This window comes from Equus caballus, chromosome 11 (genome assembly GCF_041296265.1).
Source record: "Equus caballus isolate H_3958 breed thoroughbred chromosome 11, TB-T2T, whole genome shotgun sequence".
Classification (NCBI taxonomy): Eukaryota; Metazoa; Chordata; class Mammalia; order Perissodactyla; family Equidae; genus Equus; species Equus caballus.
The window spans coordinates 1,911,812-1,938,472 of NC_091694.1; the positions used below are offsets into that span (position 1 = coordinate 1,911,812).

Below are 26,661 nucleotides of genomic sequence, written 5' to 3' on the forward strand. Positions count from 1 at the left end.
AAGAACACAAAAGGAACGCTCAAAATTTAACAATAAAACAACCCAGTTCACAAAGTGGGCAAAAGATTTGGACAGACCCTTCACCGAAGAAGGTGTATGAATAGATGGGAAATAAGCACATGAACAGATTCTCCACATCATTAGTCATTGGGGAAATGCAGTTTAAAACTGTATGTGATACCACTAAACACCTATTAGAATTACTTTAAAAAAAACCCTGACAATACAAGAGCTGCAGGCGCTGAGGAGCGACCCGAACTGGCACGCTGCTGGGGGAGTGCCACACGGCACAGCTCCTCTGGAAAGCATTTCTTATTTTGGCCATTTCTTATAAAGTTAAACACATACCTACCATATGACCCAGAAGTCCCACTCCCAAGTCTTTATTTACCCCAGCGAAATGAAAAGTTCTAAAAGTGAACGTTTACAGCAATTTAATTCACAGTTGCCCCAAACCGGAAACAACCCCAAGTCCTTCAGTTGATGACTCATAAATGAAGGGTGGTTCACCCATCCCATGGAATACCCCTCAGCAGGTGGAGAGGAATGCGGATGAATCTCAAAATGCCAAGTGAAGGAAGGCTACATACTGTACAATTCCATTTCCATGACATTCTGGAAAAGGCAACCCCATAGCGAAGAGAACAGATTAGTGGCAGCCAGGGGTAAAGGGTGGGAGAGGGTGCGCCTACAAAGGGGAAGCCCAGGGGTTTTGGAGAGGGGAGAAGGTTCTGTACCTTGTTCATGGTGGAGGCCACACAAGTGCATGCATTTGTCAAAGCTCAAAGAACTGTACCCTCAAAAGTGTGAATTTTATTGTATATAAATTTAGCATTTTTAAATTTAGACACATTTTAAGAAGTGGGGCGAAGACCAGCAATGTGCTGTTATTTTAAGGGGAAAGATGACTTTTGTTGGGGAGATCAGAGGCTTCATGGAGGAGAGGGCATCTGAGATGGATCTCAGGGGAACGCAGCATCGGGGCTTTCCAGGTAAATGGAGCACAGCCAAGTGACATCCGGGCCGAGGAGCGCGGGGGTGCTGGGCGCACCGATTGCACCTGCAGCGCCAGGGCCGACGGCGTAGTGCCCGCCTTGGGACACGCAGGACACCCAGGAGGGGAGGCCCTGCCCGTGGGGCCCGTGGTCTGCACATGCTTTACTAGTGAAAACAACCCAAGGAAGAGACGGCGCGTGGATGGGGGTAGGGGCTTACAACTTTGGAGAAGGAGGCGAAAATAAAGTGTGAAGGAATGGAGAGGAGAGTCAAAACGGGGCGCACACCACCGCGCGGTCTCGGGAGATGAAAAGGGTTAGGGGGCTTTGGGTGGGGGTCGGTGTCCGGGTCCCGGGGGCAGGGCTGCCTGAGGAAGGCCCCAGCGCGGCCTCCCGGGAAATGCAGGTCTGGGCCCCGAAACAGAGCTTTGCAGTGGGGTAGGCGGCGGGGCTCCTGTGTCCAGACGGGCACAGGAGGGATCCTGGGGACGGCGTAGGGGCCCGGGATGGCGTGGGAGCCCGGGACGGCGGGGGAACCCAGGAACAGAGCGGGAGCCAGGGATGGCGTGGGATCCCGGGACGGCGTGGGAACCCGGGGACCACGTGAAGGCCCGGGACGGCGTGGGATCCAGAGGACTGCCTGGTTACCGACGCAGACCGGCCAGGTCCGGGAAAAGGAGACACGCGGAGCCGCCCGCGCGCCCCGCCCTAATCTTTTGCCCACGCCCCGCGCCCCCGCCTCGCCCCACGCCCCACGCCCCAATCCCCGTTCCCACCAAGGCCCCGCCCCACGCCAGACTAGGCCCCGCCCTCTTTAGTCGGATCCAATCGGCAGCCCGCTGCCGCCGCGCGGCCCAGGCTCTCGGCGGCTCCTCCCACGCTTGAACTTCTGAAGGACAGCCGAGTGGCCCAATGAGTTTCCGGAACTGCTGGAGCCGGCGGCAGAAGGGCCAATCCGAGAACGGCGCCGGCAGGAAAGGCGGGCCTCCGTGACGGACACGGGAGGAGGTGCTAGGTTGGTTGCTGGTTGCTAGCTGCCGCCGCCGCTGCTCGTCCCGCCGCCTGGCCGCTTCATTGTCACCTGGGCCCGGCACTCAGGGTCAGGGGCGCGAGGTTGCCGGCCCGAAGCCTGGGCCTCGCGCGTCCCAGCTCGGCAAACCCCGCACGACCGCCGCCGGCTGACGCCGCAGGCCCGGCGCCCCAGGCCCGGCCCGCGCAGGTGAGGGGGTCCCCGCGCAGATGAGAGGGGTCCCCGCGCGGGTGAGGGGGTTCCCCGCGCAGGTGAGGGCGTCCCCGCGCGGGTGAGGGGGGTCCCCGCGCAGATGAGAGGGGTCCCCGCGCGGGTGAGAGGGTCCCCGCGTAGGTGAGGGCGTCCCCGCGCAGGTGAGGGCGTCCCCGCGCGGGTGAGGGGGGTCCCCGCGCAGACGAGAGGGGTCCCCGCGCGGGTGAGAGGGTCCCCGCGTAGGTGAGGGCGTCCCCGCGCGGGTGAGGGCGTCCCCGCGCGGGTGAGGGGGGTCCCCGCGCGGGTGAGGGGGGTCCCCGCGCGGGTGAGGGCGTCCCCGCGCAGGTGAGGGCGTCCCCGCACCGGTCAGGGGGTCCGCGCGCAGGTCAGGGGGTCCGCGCGCAGGTAAGGGGTGGTCTCCATGCAAGTGAGGGGGTCCCTGTGCAGGTGAGCCGTGGTCTCCACGCAGGTGAGGGGGTCCCTGCTGGTGAGAGGGGTCCCCGCGCAGGTGAGGGGGGTCCTCTCACAGGTCAAAGGGTCCCCGCACAGGTGATGGGGTCCTTGCGCAGGTGAGGGGTGGTCTCCATGCAAGTGAGGGGGTCCTTGTGCAGGTGAGCAGTGGTCTCCAAATAGGTGAGGGGGGGTCCCTGCAGGTGAGAGGGATCCCTGCACAAGTGAGGGGGATCCCTGCACAGATGAGGGGGTCCCCGCACAGGTGAAGAAGGGGTCCCTGCAGGTGCCAGGGGCCCTGCCCCCTCCACAAGTGAGGAAGGGCTTGTGCCCCAGGCAGGGCTGGTGACCTCCTCTGGCCTTCCCTGGAGGAGTTCAGAGTCCAGTCAGCAGTCTCAGGTCCCACCACCTTGAGCCAAACCCCAGGGAGATGGGGAGCTGCTGGTGAAGAAGCGGCTGGGGGTCCTGGGTTAACCCATCCTGAGGGGTCCACCTTCGGGTCTGGGAGGGACGTCTCTACGCAGATGAAGTCTGGCCTAGAGGTTTCCACGGAGAGGCTGTGTTTACCATCCCAGAGCCCCGCACGCTGCTGCTGCTGCCTCTCCCGTGACTGGGAAAGGGGGCCAGCCTGGGGCCAGCTGGGAGTGGCTGGTGCCCCGAGGAGAGGAGAGTGTTAAGTTTCACCCACACAACTGGAAATGCATAACTGAGGACAGGAGCCCGTGCAGAGCCTCTGTGCTCCGCTCTAGAGAAGAGAGGCCTGCGGCACCCTGACTGGAGGAGGCCGCAGCATTGACCTTCGATGACGATGGGTGTGCCTGCTGGCCCACCAGAGTCCTCGGAGGTGGGGAGGGCCATGCCCATTCCTCCGTGGTCATTTCTGATCATCCTGGCTCATCCATTCCTGTTACCTGAGTGCCAGCCACTCGCCAGGTGCCAGGGCTATGTGGTCCCTGTCCTCGTGGAGCTTATGTCTTATCAGGGGGGTCAGACGGTGCACTGGGCAGCCTGTGTGGCCAGGGGAAGGAACAGAAAGCAAGGTGAAGGGATGAAGGGTGATAGTGAGACGGGCTGCGTGACATCCGGGGAAGGGGCTCCTGGCAGAGGGGCCCGCAATGCAAAGGCTCACCTGGAAACAGGCTGGCCAGGTGTGAGGGCCAGCAGGAAGGCCAGTTTGGGTAAAGCAGAGCGAGAGGGCGCAGGGTGGCAGGGAGGAGTCACAGAGAGAGCAGGGTCAGACCCGAGGAGTGTCAGGCAGCCAGACTTCATTCTCGGTGCCGGGGGAGCCTTCGGAGGGTTTTCAGTAGGGCCCAGGGTACTCTGAGACTCGGTTCACAGAGACCTGCCCTGGCCCCCTGCGGGCAGGGGCAGGGGGGTCGCCCAGACGGGGCGGAAGAGGGGCTGCTGCATTTGTCCCCTAGTGAGGAGATGGTGGCTTGGGCCTGGGTTGTGGAGGGAAGGGATGGACGGGGCAAGGGCCCCCGCTGAGTTGCTGAGTGAGCAGGTGTGGAGGTGAGGGGGAGGCTGTCAGGATGAGGCCTGTGTCCTTGGCTGGAGCCAGTTACAGAGAATGTCCACTGGGGAGGGCCAGCTGGGGGTGGAAGGCAGGGCTCTACTCTGGCCTCGTGGGGTCTGAGGTGCCAGGTGCACAGTCGTAACCTGAGTCTGGAGGTACGTGTATGGGAACCGGCAGCCTGTGGACGTGTTTGATCCAGGAGGCCAGAGGCAGTCCCCCAGGTGAGAGGGTGGTTGGAGGAGAGAGACCCGGGGCTGAGCCTGGGGGCCCTCGGGCTTCAGGGGTCGGGAAGAGGAAGGGCCAGCAAGGGACACCTCGAACGGCAGCCACCGCCAGGAGGGGTAGGAGGGGACCCCGAAGCCAGGGAGCAGATGCATCGCAGAATCTCATGGATGTTCCAGGTGTTTCTGAGGAAATGGAGGGGGTTCCGTGGCCAGATAAGTGTGGGGACCCTGGGTCGGGCAGCGTTAATCAGAGCGAATCCTGGTTTGAGCATTACCTGTGGAGTGCTCGCCTCATGCCAGCCTCACGGCTGCTTGTCTAAACCTCATGAGGACCCCGGGGAGAGGCACCTGTTAATGCCCGTTTTCACAGATGGAGAAAGTGAGGCTCAGACAGCTGGAGTCCCTGTCACAGGGGTGGGGGGTGAATGGCAGAGCCAGCTCGCACCCACGACTGTCTGCTGCCCTGGGCCACCCTTGGGCGGGGTCCCTCCAGGGAGCTGTCCTTGTCCCCAGGAGGACTTGTCTGTGCTGTTCATCACTCGGAGTCCTGCTCCGCCACTCACCTGGTTTTCCTGATGAGGAGACCGACACCTGGCGAGGGCAGCTGGGTGGTGGCGGGCTTCTCGGGGGAGCGTGGCAGCAGGCAGACCCGGGTGCCCTGGGCCCCTTGAGGCCTGGCGGAGGTGGCGTGTGTGGGGGAGCTGGTTGCTTGGAGGGCGTCTCATTGCATCTCTTCCTGCTGCTCAGAGCCCCCTCATCCACCATGAAAGGCTCCCGGACTCTTGCCGGCCCCCCTGAGGGCAGCCCAGAACGTGTGGACCTGAGTCTCACAGGCTTCCCTCCGCCCGTGTCCCGGCGCCCCAACAGCGCCTCTGCCGCCAAGCCCGTCACCCGCTCCATCTCCGTGGTCACGGGCAGTGAGCCGAGGAGGAAGGCGCTGGTGAGTGGTCGAGCTGGGGCGTCTGGGCCCCCGCCTCCTGGGGAGTCACCATCAGGGTGGCATCTGACTGCCCCACCACAGCAGCCACCTTCACGTCTGCCGTCCGTCTGTCCCTGTGGCCGACCCGGGGACAGGAGGGCCTTCATCTCACAGACCAGGGAGCTACCTCACAAAGAGGTCAAGGCCAGGGCCGGCTGGCCCGAGGCAGAGCCTAGATCCTGCCGCGCCAAGCACTCTGTCCCTCTTGCGCCACCAACATTTGGATTCATTTGAATCCTCCAGAAACGGGGTTGACCTGTGGGCAAGGAGATGAGCCCCTAGTGGCCTGGAGAAACCCACATGGGCAGGCGGGCAGGTGGGCGGCTGACAGTGGGAGCCGCGGGGCGAGAGCTGCAGTGGGGCTGGGGGAGCAGCCGGCCAGGCTCGTTGGTTAACGAACGAGAAGGGGGACCAGCAGCCTTTGCTGCGACTCCCGGGCCAGGCCTCGCGCCCTTCCTCTCGGACCTTCACCTGCCGGGGGTGAAGGCTCTCGCTTCTTAGGAGGAAGCGGGGGTCATAGAGGTCAAGGACCAGCTCCCGCTCAGCGGGCCTTGCCCACCTGTCCTCATGCCGCCTTGGGGCTTTGCTTCACCCGGGAACCAGGAGACCCTTCTGGCCCCACCCCCCCGAACTGTTCTCAAAGGCCTGGCCTGGCGCTGGGCAAACTGGCGGGCGTCTGAAGCCTTCGCCAGGCGATTGGCCGTTTCCTCCCCTTCAGCAGGAAGCCACAGGGCCTGGAGGCTCCCGGGCTATCAACAACTTGCGAAGGTCTAACAGCACCACGCAAGTCCACCAGCCGCAGGCCAGCCAGGCGTGGGCCAGCCCCTTCAGGTAACCCCAGAGCCCTCCTCTCCTCCCTGCCTCCATCAGCCCTTCTAGCCTCTGCTCCATGCACTCTGGCCGGGCAGTGGGGCCTGAAGTGACCTTCACATGGGGCCAGCGCAGGCCAGGCCGGCAGGCAGGTCTTGACCTGATGTACACACGAGTAGAGATGTGGGCCTGGAGGCTCACGTCGCCTGCCTGCTCCTCTCCCTTTCCTTGCTGAGCTTTTCCGGTGGGTGTTGGGGTGGCCACAGAACGGAGTGTGAAGGCCTCTTCTAGGTGCGGCTGCCAGATCAAGCTAGGAAACATTATTTTAAGCCTCAGGCTCGGGAACAGAATTCCCTGCTGACTGGCCAGCCCCTCCCATGTCCTTGTAAGATATCCCCCGTCTGTTCCTGGAGTCGGCCTCCCCAGGCCAGGTGACTGTCCCTGCTTGCCATCCCCTCTCCGACACAGGCCGGTGGAGACCCCCGACTTCCTGAAGCTCTTTGAGGACAGCCCCAGTGGGAGAAAGAGGCTGGCCAGTCTGAGCAAAGCTTCCAGCGAGAAGGGAGCCACATGGAACGTCCTGGTAAGGGCTGGGGGCTGAGTCTGAGCGGGCGGGACATCAAGCGGCTCCTGTCCTGTGGAGGGTGACATGGTTCCTCCTTCGTTCTCCCTGCCCCTGCAGGAGGGGCTGGCGGTGGGGAGGGCATGTGTCAGTGTGAGTTAGCCAGCCTTGACCACAGCATTGCAGCGTGAGGAGGAGCCCCCTGGGCCATCCCATCGCCCCTGTTTGTGGGTGAGGCAGTGGGGGACAGGGAGGGCCTGGTGTCAGTGGTATGTGCCGGCAGGGTCATGGCTGAGATGGTGTCTAATGTGGTAACAGGCTGACCAGCCCAGGGCCTTCACCTTGCCACCTGATGACGCCCGGAGTCCCAGCACCCTCGACGTGCCGGTGGGCCCACGGAGGAGAGAGTGCACTGTACCCTTGGCACCCAGCTTCACTGCCAACAACAGGTGCGACCCGATGCAGGTGCCTGGCCTGGGCACTGTCTTGCAGTTCCTGTCTTGCTCGTGGCTGGACCAGGGTGCTTTGGAAAGAATAAATGAATGAGTGAATGAATGGCTGGCTTTCTCCACCCAAGGGCCGAGGGAGGAGACTGCAGGGTGGTGTCTTGCACACGAGGAGCTCTGCTCTGGCCTAGGAGAGCTCAGACGGAGGAGGTGCCTGCAGGCCTCTGCCCGCTGTCTCCTCCCACCCCTGACCCGAGATGCCTGGCTTTGCTCTTGGAAAGATCGGCCCGGGTGAGGCTCACGCAGGGTTGCGAGCAACTTTTTAAGACTCGTCAGAGGATCTTGAGCTTCGAGGCTCAGCCTCTGTGTCAGGAGGGGAGGAGCACGTTGTCTCGGGCCATCCCTGCTCGCCATCTGCAAGAGCTGGGCTGCCTCGGTCACCTCTCAGCCGTGCCACCCACGACGTGGCAGAAGCCAGCAGGTCCAGAGCGACAGCCAGGATGGCGGGGTCTGCAGAGGGCCCCAGGCAGGCTGTGGCCTTGGCGGACGAGGCGGGTGGCCAGGAGTCATCTGGGTGGGCATTCAGAAGAAAGCAGGCTCGGGACCACCACCCTGGGCTGCAGAGAAAGCTTGTCCTCCTTGCTCTTGGCCTCAGTGGGGACCCGGGGGCAGAGAGACAAGGGGACACATCTGCCTCAGCACCAGGAAGAACTCCCCGACGTTTAGAGCCGTTTAGCAAAGGACCGGTCTTTGAGGGGGTTTCACACAATCGTTGGCCAGAGTCGGCACAGGAAGAATTCTTGGGTTTAATGTGAGAATTTAAATTAAAATTTAATCTCAGTTTCTCTCAGAGTGATACGTGTACACCGCTGAAGAGTCAGATGGTGCCACAAACTTAAAAAATAGCAAACCCGCTACCCTTCCCTCCCCCCACTGCTCCCCAGAAGCAGCCCCTTTCAAGCTAGTTCTTCTAGCATTTTCTAGAAAACAGTTATCAAAATATGCTGAGGCTGCTCATTGTTGACTGTTTTTTCCATCTTAGACCTAATCGCTGTGGACAAAAGGGGTTTGCTATCTTGTGCCCCCTGCCCCCCACATCACGCACGAGCACACCCTCCCTCCATCCTGACCGTCCCGGGAGAAGCACGTCTCAGTCACATCAGCGTCTGTGTCAGTGTCTGTGTCGCTGGGCTTGCACTTCCACGTGGGCCCCCCGTTGCAGCACATCCCCCCGTAGATTCCTGAGAAGGGATCTGTGGGAGGTAAGGTTTTTGAGGCCGCGAGTGTGTGATCATGCCTCGGGCCTCACGCCTAACAGTTTGGCTGGTGCTGGGTTCTAGATCGGAAAGTGTTCCTGACGTCTTGGAGCCGTGGCTCCGTTTCCATGGAGAGCAGTTGAGAAGTCTCACTGCTTTCCTGATTCCCAGTCCTTTTCCGTGTCTGTGTCTTCCTCTTTCTAGAAGCATCTTGGATCATCTTTTCGTCTCTCTGTTGTGAAGCCTCAGGGTGTCGGGCCTCCAGCACGGCTCCTGTTCCCTCTTGGCACTGGGCCCCTTTGACCTGTCCATGTCATTCGGTCCCAGGGACTTGGCTCTTGTCATTTCGTGGACAGTTTTCTTCCCTTTAGGTTCTCCGTTCTGTCTTCCCATGACTCCCACTGTGTGCAGGTCAGGCCTCCTGGACCAGTCCTGCACAGCCGGCATCCTCTCTTTTATCTCCGTGCTCTCTGGCTGTGGGATGCGCTTTCCGACAGGTCCACTGCACTGTGTCTTTCGTCCCTTCGCTCACCTCCGTTCTCTCCTAGAGTCTCAGTTCCGAAAGCTCTCCTTCTTCCTGAGTGTTTCTTTCCTTCCTCCCTGTTCGGGAGCATCCTCTTCTTGCTTCATCTCTCACGTCTTTGAGGATGCCAAGCCATGGGGGGCTGGACCTGCCGCACCGGCTCCCAAGACTGACTGACCTCCGCTCTTCCCAGCCTGCGTCTGCGATGTCTGACGTCAGCCGTAGTGGGCATGTTACACCACTGAAATGGGCGAACCCTACAAATACCAGCTTTTCCCCCTCGAGCCCTGGCTGTTAAACGTGTATCAGCACGGTCTGACGCTGAGTGTAGACTTTTTGAAATGTCCTAATTCTCCACTTAGCCTCATTTCCATCCCATTCTGTTTGCTGGTCTTTCCTCGAATGTCTGGAATACTGGCTCTGTTGGAATTTAAGAGGGAGGCCCCAAGCGTGGCCTGGGAGCCCGTTGCCTGGTGGCCTCACTGGGGTGGTTGGGCAGGGACCGGGCTGCTGTACTGGGTTCCCCACCTGTCGGTGTCGGGGACTCCGGGCTGCTGAGTCTCCCCAGGAAGAGATCCTCTGGCCTCCGCCTCGGGGTCAGAGTCCCGCTCGCCAGTGCTGCGGCCAAGAGGAGAGGTGCCAGATGGACAGACTGCTCCACCTGCAGAGCAGCCTCTCGCCCTCTGTGGGGGGGTGGGCCGGGGAGGGCTGGGCTTGCTGCTGGGTGCTCAGGGGAGGAAGGAGATCCGGGGTGCAGCTGCTCCTTCGGAAGGGCTGGGTGCCTGCCCTTCCTGCACCTCCCTGAGGTTCTGGGGTGCAGCCCAGCGGCCCCCCGCAGCAGCCAGGCTTCCCCTCTCTCACTTTGCACGTCACTGGCTGTCTGTTTCTCAGCCTCTGGAGCTTTGTGGACATTTCTTTGCTGCTGTCTCCTCTCTCCTCGTCCTTGTGTGTTTACTCCGTTTTTATGCCTTCCACTGGGTTTGAGGGGCAGAGGGAGAGCAGCGCTTATTCCCCCATCTTGTTTAGGGGCGTGGAAAGGTCTTTCCTCCATTGACTGACGGTCTGTGGCCCTTCTCCCTGTCGCGGCCGTATCCACCGTCAGGGTGGTGGTTTTCACCGCTCACACCTGGGCTCTGCGGGGCGGAATGCCCTGGGTGGAGCGTTCCCGGTCTGAGAACGGCCCTACCATTAGGCACGGTGGCAGCGGAAGGAGCCCGCAGGGACAACACCGAAGTGAGCAGACTCGGGTCTGTTACTGCCTCCCAGAGCCTGACGCCCTCCCGTCTGTTCTGGCAGGAGCAACAAGGGAGCCGTGGGCAACTGTGTCACCACCATGGTACACAACCGCTACACCCCCTCGGAGAGGACGCCGCCCCCCAAGAGCTCCAACCACGCGGCTCCCTCCCTCAAGTAAGGCTCTGCTCCATGGAAACGCGGCACCAGGGCCTGCCTGGCGGGAGTCCACAGCCCTGGTTGCTGCCCTCACTCTGGGGGGCCAGGGAGGGGACCCCAGACCAGACCTGGGTGGGCACCACGGGCAAGCCTGGGGCTCACCCCCAGCGCAGGGGCCCACTGAAGAAACCAGAGCCCCCTGGGGTCTCGCGCCCCCGACCACATCCAGAGTCAAGGGGCGTCTCAGGTGGGCTGCACTGAGCAGAGCGGCTGTGCGTCCCTCCCCCGTGCCCACCCATGGCTCACTCAGTCGGGGACGGCCTCAGCGGTGCCTTGAGTCACCATCTGGCTCTGGCATCCTGTGGCTTTTGAGACCTTTATGCTTATTTATTTATCTATTTAAAAAAAAATTTTTATTTTTGGGGAATACTGGCCCTGAGCTAACATCCGTGCCCATCTTCCTCTACTTTGTATGTGGGACACCTACCACAGCATGGCTTGACAAGTGGTACATAGATCCACACCCGGGATCTGAATTGCGAACCCTGGGCTGCAGAAGGGGGACATGTGAACTTAACCGCTGCACCACTGGGCCGGGCCCTGCTTTTTTAAATGTAAAGAACTCATTAACTGAGGCTGCCACCAGACAGGCCCTGTGGCCCTGGGGACTGACCAGCAAGTCGGAACACGGAGAGGCCTTGCCTGCTCCTGATGTCAGGCAGGCACCTCCTTCCAGGCCCAGGGCCCCGGGACAAATCTGGGTGGGCTCCCCGTGCCCGCGGGCAGAGCCATCCCTAGGGCCAGGAGGGGGGCCGGTGGGGGGCGGTGGGAGCAATGGTGGCTGTGAGCCTTTCTCTGCCTTCTTGTCAGCAACATCATCAAGGCGGCCACCAGCGAGGGCGAGGGCAGCAGCTTCGGGAAGCCACAGAAAAACTTCCCTAGCAGCAACCAGGTGGCGCGGAACAACGCCGGGGGTGCCGTGGGCCTGCTCAGACGGAGGGAGGTGACGGAGGAGGAGGCCGAGAGGTGACTGCCGGCCGGGGGCTGGGGAGGGGCGTGAGGTGTCAGTGACAGGAATTTCCATTTAATGATGGGTTTCCCAATATGGAAAAATCACCTATTGAAAAGATCACATATTTCACGGGTCCATTTATACAAAACTTCCGGAAAAGGCAAGTCTGTAGAGACAGAAATGAGAGTGGCGGTGGCCTGGGGCCGATGACCACAGAGCAGGGGTCTTTTGGGGGTGACAGAAATGTTCCAAAACTGTATCCCACTGACTGTCGTACAACTCTGTGAATTTACTAAAACTCATGGAATTGTGTACTCAAATTGGGTAGATTTTATCACACATAAATTATATCTCAGTAAAACTGTTAATTAACAAAGCACTAAGTGAAAAGAAAACATAAAACTAAAAAAATCTGAAACAACCTCCGGGGCTGCCCCTTGAAGCATGCCCCAGGCGAACGTGGAGGGTGGGGAGAGGTGGGACCTGCTGTTGTGGCCCCACGTCCGTGATGTTGCTTCCCGGTCGAGAACCGATGAGTGCTGGGAGCGTAGACTTTGAGAGTCTCCGCCTGGCTGGGCGGTCACCACTGCTGTCCAGTTAGAGCCTGAGGACAGGGCCCTGGAAGTGAGCGGACGGGAGGAGGAGCTGGGTGCGGTCAGGAGCCGGCAGCTCCGGGCACCTCCACCTGGCTGCCCTTGGGTGGTGGGTGGGCCCCTTGGGGGAGGGCACTCTTGAGCGTGAGAGTCCACCAGGCGTGTCCCCTGGCAGGTGACCGTTTACCTCCTGGACGCTCCGTTAGCACTTTTGCTGAAAGAATCGACAAGTGGTCCCAAGAGCCAAGGTTAAGGCTTTTGTTTAATTATCTTTCCTGAGTGTAATTTGCATACCGTAAAATGCCCCCATCTTAAGTGTAGGGATCCATGAGTGTGACACGTGGGGAGTGCTGTCTACACATCCACCAATCCAGGACACAGAGCGTCCGTCGCCCCCAAGAGTCCCTTGCACCTGTTACCCAGCTCCTCCCCAGCCTGACCCCGGCCACACCCATCTGTCCCCAGGGGCTTTGCCTTTTCTAGAAGGCCTGTGACTGGAACACTCGGCCTGTGGCCTCTTGGGCCTGGCGGACGCTCTGGTTTGTTGCTTTTTGTCTGTAAGCAGCGTTCGCCGGCAGGACGGACGTGGTGTTTGCTCACAGCTGGGTGGTAGGCTGTGGGTTCTTTCTAGTGGTTGTGAATAGTGTCTGTGCCGATGGGCGTTTTCGTTTCCCCAGGGAATGTGTGCCACCTGAAGAAGGGCTGTGCACACGGCCGCCAGCTTCTTTGCCCACAGGGCCTTCGGGGGACCTGGGGGGGAGAGGCTGTTGCTCAGCCACCTGGATCCGGGAGGGCGTGGGGCCCTGCCAAGTCCTGACCCCCACTGTCCGGGCAGGTTTATCCACCAGGTGAACCAGGCCGCCGTCACCATCCAGCGCTGGTACCGCCACCAGGTGCAGCGGCGACAAGCTGGGGCTGCCCGCCTGGAGCACCTGCTGGCATCTAAGCGAGAGGTCAGTGTGGGGGTGTGAGCTGCCCTCCAAAGGGGCAGGCGAGAGTCCCAGGGTCCCAGCCACGTGCATTGGAGTTTCGGGGACCAGTGGATTGAAACCTAGAATTGCCCCGTGGGTCCCCCCGATCTGGGGGCACAGTTTCCTCCCTACTCGAGTCACTCAGGCAGTAGACCTCGGTGTCAGGAAAGGCCTGCCGGGTCCACCCTGGGCTGAAAGGTCTGAGTGGGTCTCCCGCGTGGGGCCCCTGTCCCTGCTCCACAACGCAGCGCCGTCGCCCCACTGGAGGGAGCCCTGGCCGCCTGGGAGGAGGGCTTGTCCTCTGGGGCAAAGAAGTGGCAGGCTGGGGGCCCAGTGGGGGCACTGTGGAAAGCCAGGTCTGGGTCAGGGACCCCACCTTCCCAGTGAGACCCGCGTGGCTTTGGCGTTGGCAGGAGCAGCGGCAGCGGCTGGGAGAGGGGAACCTCCTGGACCTGCACCAGCAGAGGGAGGCCGCCAGGAAGAAGGCCCGGGAGGAGAAGGCGCGCCAGGCCAGGCGGGCAGCCATTCAGGTACGGGGGGCCTGAGCAGCACGGGAGCCAAGGCAGGACCCGTGTGTCCCTGAGAGCGCCTGTGCTCCTAGGGGCCCTGCCCGCTCCCTTCCCAGCCCTCCGTCCTCAAGCCCCTGGACACTGGGCCGAGGGGCAGCTCGGCTAGGGGAGGCCGAGGGAGGCCAAGGGGCCTTGCTGTCCCTTGGACGAGCCTGCTCAGACGTGCTGCCCCGGCAGGAGCTGCAGCAGAAGCGAGCCCAGAAGTCAGGTGGCGCTGATGGTGCTGAGCGTGGGCTGCTGAAGGAGGCCTGGGAGGCAGGGAAGCCCCGGCCTGCCCAGGAGCTGCCCCCGAGGGCAGGGAGCGCCGCTCGCCAGCCACACAAGGCCAACAACGCCGGTGAGGAGCGAGGCCTGGATCCCGGAGGCTGACCCCCACCCCCCACCTCCGTGCAGGGGCATCTTGAGTGTGGACCTCCCCGCCCCCTCCCTCGGGGAGGGCTGTGGCTGTGGAGGAGGTGCAGGCTCTGCCCGTGTGCCCTGGCCCCCCGTGCCACACTCAGCTGGTGGCTTCCACCCACAGAGGAAGGGTCAGCTGTGCCTCAGACGCCGGGCCCTGCTTCTCTGCTCCTGCTTCGCCTGCGCTGGGGCTGGACACGGGGGGCCCTACAGAGCAGGGGGGCCGAGAGCTCTGGGGTCGCAGCAGCTCCTCCAGCCTCTCGCCACGGGAGGTCAGGGCTCCTCAGCGTCCCCTCTGCTCTGCGAAGTCCACTGTGGCACGCGCTGTCGCCCTCTGCCTCCCCTGGGCCTGGCCTCTTCCAAGGGCTCCTCCCGATTCGCTACCCCCAGGCGGCCAACGCCATGTTCTGTTGCACAGGGGCCGGCTTCCGTACCGCAGGCCCGGAGGACCCCTGTCTGCCTGCCCCCGCCTCGTCCACAGAGCCCTGGCAGTTTCCGGAGGACAAGCAGCAGGTCTCACACGGCCCCCCGCCCACCCTCCCTGGCTTTGGCTCGGGGGAACATCCATGCTGGCTGGCCGAGCCCTGCCCCTTCCCTGCCCCTCCCTGGCTTGGGGTCACTCACACCAGCAAAGGCTGCTGGGACAGGTCTTGTTGCTCCAGTGCAGGAGGGGCCTCATAGACTGCTGTGGAATCAAGTTGGGTTTTCACAGACACGTGGGGTGGGCCTCGTCCGTGCCCACAGAAGAAAGCTGGAAGCTCAGAGGATAGGTGACGGCCAAAGCCACCAGGCTGGGGGGGTGAGGGGGCCAGGCCCGGACGCATCCCACCTGCCGTCCTTGTGTTTGCCTGGAGAGGGGTCGGGGCGACCACGGTCCACGTGGCAGAGCTGGGGTGGCCGCAGTGGGCCCGCACCAGTGCAGAGGAAGCTGAGACCCAGCCTCACACCCGCGCTTCTCTGGTGGCCTCAGCCTCTAACGGCCTCGCCGGCTTCTCCCACCTGCCCATCTGCTGCAGGACGCCAGCTCCCAGGATGCAGCTGGTGAGGACTTAGAGGTGGTGGGCCCCGCCAGGGACAGGGCCAAGTCCAGGGCAACCCTAGACGAGCTGCTGGACACGCTGAAGCTGCTAGAGGAGGAACCCGAGCCGCTGCCTCGCCCCAAGGCCTACCACAAGGACAGATACGCCTGGATCGACGAGGTGACCGTGGGCGCGCCTCCCTCGACCCAGCCCTGGGCACTGGCACCATCCACACAGATCACGGGGTGCTGCGGGTGCCGGGGAAGCCCACTGGGCTCTTCCTGCTTTAATCAGGACCGTAATGAGGGCCAGATGGGGCCTTATTGAAACCCCAACTCATCTGAGGGCTCATTAAGGTTCAGGGCCCTCAGAATAACCTGAGGGCGGGGGTGGGCACCACCTCTCTGCCAGCGGTGTCTCTGTCCCCAGGCGACTCCCTGAAAGGTCTGGGCAGCCTGAGAGGCCTTCCTTCCAGACCAGGCCCAGCCTCCTGCCCTCCCCTGCTCTGCTGTGCCCTCTCTTCTCCCCGCGCTCCTCCCCTCCTCTTCCCTCTTTCCCCCCCTCTCCCCCTAGCTGCCCCTGGGGTCCTTGAGGAGCTCCTGGAAGGCTGGCCCAGAGTCTTTGGCTGCCCTAACAGCTGCAGTGCTATGCCCCCTTCCTTGCAGGAGGATGATGCCAGCTCCCTGACAGCCGACAACCTGGAGAAATTCGGGAAGCTCAGCGCATCCACCGGCCCCCCCGAGGACGGGACGCTGCTCTCGGAGGCCAAGCTGCAGAGTATCATGAGCTTCCTGGACGAGATGGAGAAGTCAGGGCAGGACCGGCCGGCCTCAGCCCCCCAGGTGTGGAGGGGTCCCCAGGGAGGGACAGCAGGCCATCACCAGGTGGGCGGGGCCTGCCTGACACCTGCCGCATCCTCAGGGGCTTGTGCTGGAGGAGGGGCCGGGGCGCCTGGAGCCCACGTCTGAGGGGAGCACATCCGTGATGCGGCTGAAGCTAGAGATGGAGGAGAAGAAGCAGGCGATGATGCTTCTGCAGAAAGCGCTGGTAACGGCACCGCCCTGGCAAATCCTCAGACACCCATGGTGGGGCCATTACTGTCTTCGTCCCGGGTCACGAGCTGGAGTGTGGCCGGGCAGCACCACTGCCTGACTGGGCTTCATCTTCTGTCTCCTCCTCTGGCTCCCGTCCGGCCTGCTCCGGTCTCTCCTCCTGATGTCCCCCACAGGCACAGCAGCGGGACCTCACTGTCCGGCGGGTCAAGGAGACCGAGAAGGAGCTGGGCCGGCAGCTCCAGCAGCAGAGAGAGCACTACGAGGCCACCATCCAGCGGCACCTGTCCTTCATCGACCAGGTGACACTGCCTGGGAAGCAGGGCATGAGGGCAGAGGTGTCAGGACCTGCCGGGTCTGTGGGGTTGGGGTGAGGGACAGGCCCAGGTTCCAGTCCGTCTCAGGCCTCACGGAAACTTCTAGATCCATCGCACTGGGCCACCTTCTCCTCTCTGTAGAAATGGGCAGCGTGTGGGCTGAGACACACCAACCCCATTGGGTATCCCCCCAACCTGAGTGGTGCTGCCCCCATGGCCTTAATCCCCCCGCGGCCATGCTTCCCAGCCCACCATGGTGGGCAGGTGACAGGGGCAGGTGGACAGAGCACATCCAGGGTGGGGTCCAGCCGTGTGGGGTCACTCAGAGGACCAGTTGGCCCTCTGGGGGTGGCGTGGGGGTGGGGGTGGGGGGGCGTCTGGTAGGAGCTGTCCAGCAGGATGTACGCCCTGAACCTCTCTCATGCCGTGGTGGGGCCGTCCGTGTCCTGGGCAGGCTGATCCTACTTAGCTGAGGCTGGTGGGGCAGCCAGAGCTACCCCAAGTGAGGGCAGTGGAAGCTTCCAGCTCACTCTGCGCTCAGCCACGCCCCTATTGGGTCATTTTCAGAGAAAACTCTAGGTGTGGGGTCTGTGAGGAGAGGAAGGAGCCCAGAGGAACCAAGTGGCCTGCAGTGGCCGTTCGCAACACTCTGCTTAGCGCTTATAGGTGTGTCCAAACCGGGGTCCGCCTGGAGCCCTCGGTGAGACTGGGTGCCGTCCTGGGGGTTTCATGGAGAACCCTTGGCAGGCGATGGGCAGGCCCTTCTCCATAGGCTGGTGATGAGGATGGCAGAATGACCCCCACCCCAGGAAGATCCTGATGTGGCTCCAGTGGGGTCTGGTGGCCGAGGCCACTGTGCCCACTCGGGCTTTGCTGACATCACCTTGGCCCTCCAGGGGGTGAGGGCCAGCAGCGCCTTGTCCATGCACACATGCTCTCCCAGCCCGAGGGTCCCCCACAGACCAGGGAGGGCAGGGGCTCGGGATCGTGGCCCTGGCCTTTTCAGTGTGCTGGCCTCCTTTGGCAAGACAGGTAGGGTCTCCTTGCAGTTAGGGATCACGCCGGGGTGCCTCATCTCAGCACAGCAGCTTCACCTCTGGTCTTCTGATCGCAGCTGATCGAGGACAAGAAGGCCCTGAGCGAGAAGTGCGAGGCCCTGGTGGCTGAGCTGAAGCAGGGGGACCGGAGGCTCAAGGAGAGGGAGGTCCAGATGCAGGAGCAGCATGAGCTGGTGAGCCCCTGGGGGCAGCGGCCAGGGGCTCGGCGTCCTCTCCCCACTGCCTGACTCCAGCTCCAGACCTGGTGTGAACCTCGGGACCCTGTGGGAGGGACGTCCTCACTGGGCCACCCCAGAACAGGGCAGCCCCTGCAGCTTCCTTCCCCAGCCTCAGAGTCATGGGGGCTTGTGAACAAGATCCCTGGTCCCACCGTGGAGCCTCGGAGCCCCGGAACCTCACGTGAAAGCCTCGGGCTTGTGCCCCACACCCAGGATGCCGTCCAGCAGGCCGGGCAGGGGAAGGGCCAACCAGCACCAAGCTCTGCCCCTCCTTCCACCTGAGCTGCTTTCCACATGCCCGTTAGGTTCCAGATCCTGGGGCGGAGGCTGAGGCACTCATGTGGCCCTCCCGTGTCATAGATGAGGAGGCAGGACTCAGTGAGCCGCCACCTGCCCACCTGCAGTGATGGCTGCATGTGAGCCCCACCTGCCCCAGCTCTGGGTCCCTGGGCAGAGGGACCTCACTTATTCTTCCCGGGTTTTGTCAATCATGGACTGTACCTCCTGCCACTTTGGGCTTTGCCAGTGGTCGCTGTGGAAAGGCTGCCCCCCTGGGCCTCAGCCTGCCTACCGGCACTCCCATTGCTGTGGGCCGTGATGGCCCCCGAGCTGAGACCCCACTCTGGGAGTAGGGGTGGCACTGGCGTGTTTAAGGCCCCCCAGTGACCACAGTGGACAGCCAGAGTTGGGGACTGCTGGTCACACGGGAGAAGTGCTGGCTCAGGGGCTTCCCAGGGGGCCTCTGCAGACCAGCTGCCGACCCCCCATCTTAGGCCTCCAGGGAGGGTGGGGCCTCCACCCTCTAGGGAGAGCTGAATAGGATGGCTGGGCTGGCACGCTGCCCCCGGAGAGAACCCTCGCCTCCTGAACCCAAGGGGGGTGGCCAAGGGTGAGGGTGTCCCTTGCATCTTCTTGCCTCTGACAGCCCCTCTGTTAACTTCTTGTTTCCTTGCTGTTAGGAGATTAAGAAACTCAAAGAATTAATGAGTGCCACTGAAAAAGTCCGCAGGGAGAAGTGGATCAATGAGAAAACCCGAAAGATCAAGGAGATTACAGTCCGAGGTGGGGGCCGGCCACGCCCCGGAGCTGGCCAGATGCTGAGGACCGCAGGCCTGGAGGCACTCAAGGGGGGCTTGGCAGAGAGCGGTAGCTTTAATTACGTACCTAGCAGAGAAGGCCTTTCTGGGGAGTGGTGAGGTGCTCAGATGATGCTGCCCAGCTGACCCGTGGCCGGGAGAAGGGGGAGGCTGGCGGGCACCAGAGCTTGGCCACAGTCTCAGTGCCCCAGACAGCAGGCTGGGTCCAAGACGGATGGGCCTCCCCTTCTCTCAGGCTGGGCTCCCTTCACTGGACCCCCCGTGTCCTGCAGCTTCTAGGGAAGCGAGCCATGTGGGAGCTCAGGGTCGGGGTCCCAGGGTTCCCTGCCACCTGGCACTGTCGCTTCTCTCCCACTTAGCAGGTCTGAGGGCTGACAGGGCATCCCCAGCTGTGCCCACCAACATTTGACCCATGCCCAGCCCTCCTGCCCCAGGACACCCTCCTCCTCAGTGACTTCCTCCTCCAGGGGGGCCTGGGCATCACCAGGGGGAGACCCGTGGGCCGGAACACCAAGGGGGGAGCTCCCACGCTGCAGGCAGGGGGAGGGGCTGTGCTTCCTGCTGGGGCCCCTGAGGTGGCCCAGGGTGGGGAAGTCCCCTGGCTGGACTGCAGCCCCCCTGTCACAGTGGGCGAGAAGTGGGAATCCCCTACAGCACTGGGGGTGAGAGGCAGGGTCCCTGCAGCACGGTGCCCTGCCCCCTAGGCCTGGAGCCCGAGATCCAGAAGCTGATCGCCAAGCACAAGCAGGAGGTCAAGAAGCTCAAGAGCCTGCACGCGGCCGAGCTGCTGCAGGCGGACGAGCAGGCAGCACAGCGCTACGGGCGCCAGGCGGAGGAGCTCCGGGAGCACCTGGAGCGGGAGAAGGAGGCGCTGGGCCAGCAGGAGCGGGAGCGCGCCCAGCAGCGGTGGGTGCCCCGGCTCTGGCAGGCTTCACTGGGCACGGGCAGGGGGTGGAGGCCCGAGCAGAGCTGGGGATGTGCCTGGACCTCCAGAGTGATGTTGGGACCCCTGTGTTTGTGAGGTCTCCCTCAGGAGGGCAGAGGATGAGGGATGCTGCCCGATGCTGAAGACGGTGCCAGGACAGAGAAAATGGGGCAGGTCACGGGGCTGAGCTGTGGCCGCCACACGGACTCAGAATGGGCTTGTTGCCTTGTAACCAGCGGGTCTCCTGGGGACTGCGTCCCTCACCGTGGCTGGGATGGATGGGGTGGGACTGCTGTTGGGCTCTGGCCCTCAGCTGACCCGGCGCCACTGTGACATGAGCAGCCTCCCCTGTCCCAGCCGCTCCCCTGAGCTGGCCTGCCGTCCTGCAGCTTCGAGCAGCACCTGGAGCAGGAGCAGCGGGCCCTGGAGCAGCAGCGGCGGCGGCTCTACAGCGAGGTGGCCGAGGAGAAGGAGCGGCTGGGCCAGCAAGCAGCCAGGTGCCCCCGGGAGGGCCTGCCGCCGCCCCCGCCCTGCTGTCTGGCTGCCCGCACGGCTGACCCCTGACTCGCACTGCAGGCAGCGGGCCGAGCTGGAGGAGCTGAGGCAGCAGCTGGAGGAGAGCAGCTCGGCGGGTGGCCGGGCCCTGAGAGCCGAGTTTGAGAAGGGGAGGGAGGAACAGGAGCGCCGACACCAGGTCTGCACCCAACCCGGTCCCGGTCCCGTCCCCTCCACCCGCCCCTCCTGGCCAGCCCCTTGAGGGGTGAAGGGAGTACCGTGTCAAGGCCATCACTGTGCTGGGGCAGCAGCCGCTTGGAGCACTGGGCCAGGCCTGTGACGGGCCCCCAGCCAGCTCCCCCACAAACCCTCACCCTGCTTGACCACAGGCCCCATCAGGCATGGCCCTGGGTGGGGTGTGGCTGGCAAGGCCTGCCCTTACGCTCTCGCCCGCCCCCAGATGGAGCTGAAGGCCCTGAAGGACCAGCTGGAGGTGGAGAGACAGATGTGGGAGGCCAGCCGCACCAAGAAGGAGGTGGGAGGCGGGCATGGCCAGGGTGGGCGGCCAGGGGGCCAGCCTCATCCCCTGCTCCTGCCCAGCACCCCAGGCTTCAAAGCCGGCTGAGTGTGGGCTCACTCTGGCCTCCCCATGGGCACGTTTCTAGGTTCACGATCCGGCCGCTCAGGTTGGCAGTTTCGTCCTGAGCCTTGCTTGTGTGTGCCACTTCAGTCCTAAGTGGGATGAAGGGAGAGACCAAGGGGCTGGGGCAGCTTCCAGACAGTTGTTCTCGACGTTAACTGACCGACACTTAGCCAGTGTAAGGGGTATACACAGGGGGAGGACTCCCTCCCCTTCTGGTGCCTTCCACGGGGCACGTACTGCCCCCCCCCCCCAGGCTCTTCTGTCCTTCCGGAAGGAGGCTGTGCTGAAGAGGTGCACAGGGCCGGACATGAGGTGAGGGTCGGTGCTGCCTGGCCTGTCGGCCTGGTGCCGTGGCCGTGCACGGAGAGCTCGCCAGATTAGTGGGACGTGTTCCCCTCTGCCGGCTTGTGGATCAAAGGGTGCGTCATGTCAGACGTGGTGGAAGTTCCCAAACTGCCCTCCAAGAGACTGCCCCGTTGAAGCTCCCGCCCCCGTATGGGGCGCCCGGCCCGCCCTCAGCAGCAGGACCAGGTCCCTTCTCTGGGCCGGTCTGGCAGCAGACCAGGCTGTGCTAACCCCCACCCCTGCCGGGTCCCACCCTGGGTCCTGATGACAGGACACGGTCCCCTCCCCTGAGGACTGATGGGGCCTGGGGCAGGGCCTCTGTCCACACGCATCTGTGCTCCTCTCCTGCCACCTTCGGCGGCCCCGCCGAGCCCCGTGCACCTCCCTTCCAGGAAGCATGGTTGCTGAACCGGGAACGGGAGCTGAAGGAAGAGATCCGGAGAGGCCGTGACAAGGAGATTGAGCTGGTCATCCAGCGGCTGGAGGCCGACATGACGCTGGCCAGGGAGGAGAGCGAGAGGGCCACCGAGAGCCGGTGAGGCCTTTCCCACAGGCGCCTGGCGCTGCCCTGAGTCCCCTACAGCCAGGCTCGGAGACCAGGCCAGCCGCCCGCCCGGGGCCGAGGGGCTGCCCCCTGACCTGCCCCTCCTGCCTGCCAGCGTCAAGCGCGTCCGGGACAAGTACGAGATAGAGCTCTCGGAGCTGGAGCAGTCGGAGCGGAAGCTCCAGGAACGGTGCGCGGAGCTGAAGGGGCGCCTCGGGGAGGCCGAGGGGGAGAGCGAGCGCCTGCAGGGCCTGGTGCGGCAGAAGGAGAAGGAGCTGGCCGAGGTGAAGGCGGTGAGTGGACCGGCCCGGGACCTGGGGACGGCGCCCCGCCCACCCCTGCCGGCCGGCTCACACCCTCCCCGTGCCGGCCCAGGTGAACGAGCAGCTGGCCGGAGAGCGGGGCAGCCTGGCCCAGGTGATCCGCCAGGAGTTCGCTGACCGGCTGGCGGCCTCTGAGGAGGAGACCCGGCAGGTCAGGGCTGAGCTGGCCGAGCTGCGGGCCCGCCAGCGGCTGGAGCTGGAGCAGCTCACCCGCGAGAAGCAGGCGGAGCTGGAGGAAGTGCACGGGAGGTGGGCTGCGGGCCGCCCGGGTCCTCAGGGAGCGTGGGGGGGAGGCGGGCAGGACCTCGGCTCTGGCGAGAGGGCACGGGGCTGAGAGCGGGTGGGCTGCGCCCCCTCTCTTCTTGCTGACACAGAACCGGGGCCCGTCAGTTGCCCCTGCTGTGGGTCCAGCTTGGAGGCCCTGGAAGGTGCCCCACTTGTGGGTCTCCAGGGTGGCTGCTCCCCCGGCCCCCAGGCCCCGGGCCTGGGTGAAGCAGGTGCTGCATGGAAAGGGTAGAGGCCTGTGAAGAGCAGTGAGCAGGACCCCCGAGTCCTTTCCCATCACCTGCCACCACGGGCGCTCCTGGCCCCCGTCCCAGCAGGGAGCCCTTCCCGCCAGGGTTCCCACTTGGGTTCTGACTCTCACGCAGCCTGGTTCTGTGGGCAGTGGCCTGGGGCCAGCGCTGGGGGTCCCGGCTCCTGTCATGGACCCCTCCGGATGGCCCAGGGCCCACAGTCAGCAGGGCTGGGCCGGGGAGGGCGGGACAGCTGCCTGTTCGGCTCTTCTGGGGGCGGGTGGAGGCCCCTCGCTGCCGCCCGCTTGCTCAGAGCTGCTGGCCTGGGGTCTGGCGGGGATGTCTCACAGAAGCCCGCCGTGCGCCCCCTGCAGGGTGAAGGCGGCTCTGGCAAGGAAGGAGGAGGCCGTGAGCAGCCTCCGGAAGCAGCACGAGGTGGGTGCCCGCCGCTGGCCTGCCTGGGGGGTGGGGGTGGCCCGGGCCTGACCGCAGCCGGACGGCACGTTGCAGGCCGCAGTGAAGCGGGCCGACCACCTGGAGGAGCTGCTGGAGCAGCGCAGGCGGCCGCCCCCCAGTGCCCAGTGACCGCCCGGGGCCGCGGATGGACAGGCGACGGCAGCAGGGCGGGGGGTCCTGGCGTGAGGGGTCATGGCCCGGCCCCATGGCTCCCCCTCCTTCCCTGGGCCCTGTGCTCACGCATCCCGTGGGTAGAGCACCGTCGCTGCTTTTTAACAGTAAAGAGCTGTTTTTTGATACTTCTTGTGACCCTGCCTCATCTATCCTGGGCTGGGGCCCGGGGTGGCAGGGACTGGAGGCTACTTGAGGGCCCCTCCACAGAGCAGCCAGGCATAGGGTGTCTCTAGCCCAGCTCTGCTCTTGGCCCGATGCCCTATGCTGCCTGCCTGGCCCTGCAGCCCCCAGCTCAGGCCCCAGTTCCTGAGCAGAGAGAGTGGCTCTCTGGGCCAGCCGGGCCTGGCCGAGCTCTGGGGCACCCACACCCCTTCGCCCGCCCACCACACCCCTGGAAGGAGCTCTGAGCCTCCTCCCCCACCCCTGCTGATACCCTAGCCCACAGGCTGTTGTATCCCCCACATGGCCAGAGACTGTCCCCTTCCTTCCCCCACTTAGGGACAGCCCCTAGAGGAGTAACAGGCGGGAACCCTCGAGAAAGTGCGCTAGACCTCACCACAGGAGGGTGGGGCCCGTCCTCCAAGGTCCCAGCAGGGGAGCGGGCCGGTGCTTCTCCTCAGGGCTCGCCACCCCCTCCCTTCCACCGAGTGCCCTGTCACTGCTGCTGCCCTGGCCCAGGGCGCTGGGTCCAAGCCGCTTGCAGGAACCGTGCTGACCAGGGAGGCCCTCCTCTCCCACCAGTCACAGTCCGTGGCCGGCCGGGCGGCAGAGCCCCTCCCTTGCCCTCTGCAGCCCTGGGGAGATGCTTAGGAGGACCTTCAGAGAGAGGTGGGGTAGGGGGCAGATGGCTCTTTCTTGACAGCCAGAAAAGCCGCCAGGAGATGGACAGTGGTGACTTTCCGATCAGGGCGACGGTGCCTGACTTCCTGGCTCTAGTGACAGCTTTCCTCTTCGTCTGTTCGTGCGCCCGTTCATTCATTCCCTCATCCATTCATTCGTTCATCTTTTCACAAGCCCGGGGTGGGCGCCCCTGCTGTCCCAGTCTGCGCTCCACGCTCCCACCTCTGCTGTCGTCAGAGCTCTTTGAACTTTACTCGAGATTTAGTTGTCAGAGATAATAAACATAATTTGCTTCTGACTTTAAGTGGCTTGGAGTTTCATGTCATCTCTGGTCTCTGTGCTGCCCGTGACCTGCCCACCAGCCATGTGGTGGCACTTCACACGTCCCAGCTGGGTGAGGAACATGTCCCCAGGAGGCTGGAACGGCGGGGAGGGCTGAGGAGCCTGCCCCGCTGGGTGCTCCCCCTGGACACGTGCCCTCCGAAGAGGGGGGCTGAGACTCCATCCCTGCTCTCTGGGGGGCGGGGGCAGTGGGCGGGGCGGCACTGTGCTCTTGGGGGCAGCTGTTAGGCCCCAGCCCCCCAAGAAAGGCTGCCTCGGCCTTCCAGCTCCTTCGGCTGCAGGTAGTTCTAACTCTCAGTGGACGAGAGGACAGGCAGGGCGAGGCAGGACTGGGTATCACCCAGCAGGAGAAACGGAGGGCTCCCTGTGGCCAGGAGGGGTCTCTGATTTATGGTGGGGGCGCCCCGACTCTCTGGCTCCCCTCACCAGCTCAGTCCCTTCCCCGTCTGGCTGTGGGTTGTAGGGGTGGATTGGGGGGCCCCACAGGGAGCAGAGGGCTGCCCGCACTGTCCCCACAGCCCGCTGTATTCTTGGGCCCCCGTGACAGAACCTGCTTCTGACTCATAGTCCTGTTTAGAGACAGGTGACAGTGCAAACCAATCCTTGAGAATTCTGTTCCATTCGTGCTGGGCAGAACCGGGGACAGCAGACCGACACCCTGCCTGGCGGGTCTGCCTTCTGGCAGGGGCCGCATGTCTCTGAATCCTCGCACCGCCCTCTCTCGCCTCTCTTCGAGTCTCGTTTTCTCTTCTGTAACTTCCGGAGAAGGATTCTCAGATCACTGATAGTCGGTCCTTTTTCCTTTCAAATCCGTGCATTTAAAACCACAAATTTCCCTCCAAACAGAACTTGAGCTGCACCTACACTTTTTGGTTGATTGTGTTTTTTTTACTGTTCTCAGGTTCAAAATGTTTTCTAATTTCCGTGGTGGTTTCTCTGGACCATGTGGGTTGTTTAGAACTGCATCGCTTTTCTTATATCTTTTGGTTGAGTTTTAACTTGACTTCCCTGTGGTCAGAAAATGGGTTCCCTACTATTTCAGTCCTCTCATTAGATTGAGGCTCACTTCGCGGCCCAGCATTCCGTCCGTTTTGGTAAATGCTCCATCTGTGTGTTTAAAGAGAACGCTGTTGGTTGTTGGATGCAGAGTTGTGTCTTTGCCATTTGGGTCCGGTTAAGTCCTTGTTTTTCGAGTCTTCTCTGCCGTTACTGATTCCTTCCTGCTCACTCTGTCAGCTCCCGAGAGAGGAACGCTGAAATCTCCCACGTGGTTGTGCGCCGTCTCTTTCTTGTTTAGTTGGCTCGTCTTTGCTTTGTGCATCCTGAGGCTGTGTTAGTAGCAGCATCTGCGCGTGGAGCTGTGTGTTTCCCGGCGAGGTGGCCCTTTATCTTCATGAACTCTCCCTCGCTGTCTCGTTCTTCCTGCCTTCAAGTCTCCTCCATCTGAGAGTGACAGCCGCACCAGCTTTCTCTACGGAGCGTTTGCGTGCTGGGTCTTTGCGATTCTTTGACTTTCGGCCTTTCTCTGGCCTTCTAGCTCAGCATAGCGCAAAGCCAGCTCAGACGATGTGCAAACGAGCACGGCCAGGCTCGGCCCGCTTTGAGCCGGATTTGGCTCCTGGTCCAGGGGAGTTATTTTTGCTCTGGCAGCAGTTAGGGGAGGGACCGGGCTCCAGCCTACGTGAGAACTGGCCGTGTTCTCCTGTCCTCACTTCTAGCCCCAGAGCCACAGCAGGGCCCCCCTCCCTGCCGGGTACTGAACACCCCGGAGCCTGGACGCCCACCTCAGCCACTCCACCTCTCAGCCACCGTTAACGGGTGAATGCCTGATGGGAAACCTGTGCCAACATCAGGCTCACCCCTCAGGGCTTTCCTTCCCCAGGATCTCAGAACCTATGTCCTTGATGCTTCTCTTGCTCATAATAAACAATAAATAAGTGAACATTGTAGAATATTAGAGGATGGTAAATGCTCTGGGGAAAAATAGAGCAGGTCAAGGAGACAAAGGAGCTGGTCTCACAGACAGATATCTAAAGAAGGGCATGGCAGGTCCAGAAAAAGCTGTGCAAAGGCCCTGGGACAGGGTGGTGCCTGGCTGTGGAGGAGTGAGGAGACCAGTGAGGCTGCAGTGTGGGGCGTGGGGGGGTGTCTGAGGTCAGGGAATGCATAAGGAGCCAGCACACGTGGGTGTCCCAAGGACTTGGCTCAACTCTGCATGAGAGAGGAGCCTCGAAAGGGTTCCGAGTGGAGTGACAGGTCTGACTTCTATTTTACCAGGGTTCCCCTGGCTACTGTGCTGAGAGCCAACTGTCAGAGGATTGAGGCACGGAGGCCAATTCAGGGCCACAATCGTCATCCAGGCAAGAGGTGGGGGTGGCCGGG

The 26,661-nt window shown here is 63.0% G+C and overlaps 1 protein-coding gene across 5 annotated transcripts; it reads left to right on the forward strand.

Annotated features, from left to right (window-relative positions):
• The first annotated feature begins 1,961 nt into the window (after positions 1-1,961).
• Positions 1,962-23,222, forward strand: CEP131 (centrosomal protein 131). Of its 5 annotated transcripts, none has more exons than XM_023651819.2 (26): positions 1,962-2,214; positions 5,155-5,347; positions 6,105-6,217; positions 6,665-6,779; positions 7,077-7,207; positions 10,280-10,393; positions 11,246-11,401; positions 12,816-12,933; positions 13,365-13,481; positions 13,698-13,857; positions 14,335-14,429; positions 14,933-15,115; positions 15,601-15,777; positions 15,857-15,982; positions 16,164-16,289; positions 17,419-17,535; positions 18,540-18,642; positions 19,382-19,583; positions 19,992-20,099; positions 20,179-20,296; positions 20,558-20,632; positions 21,478-21,620; positions 21,745-21,922; positions 22,005-22,201; positions 22,842-22,902; positions 22,978-23,222. In XM_023651819.2, exons 2-26 carry the CDS (start codon positions 5,171-5,173, stop codon positions 23,050-23,052), a joined length of 3,285 nt encoding a protein of 1,094 aa, XP_023507587.2. In that variant the 5' UTR covers positions 1,962-2,214; positions 5,155-5,170; the 3' UTR covers positions 23,053-23,222. The 5 variants fall into 5 exon arrangements, with proteins under 5 accessions (XP_023507587.2, XP_070081905.1, XP_023507588.2 ...); XM_070225804.1 differs by having other exon boundaries at positions 21,745-21,913; XM_023651820.2 differs by having other exon boundaries at positions 6,108-6,217.
• The last annotated feature ends 3,439 nt before the right edge of the window (positions 23,223-26,661 follow it).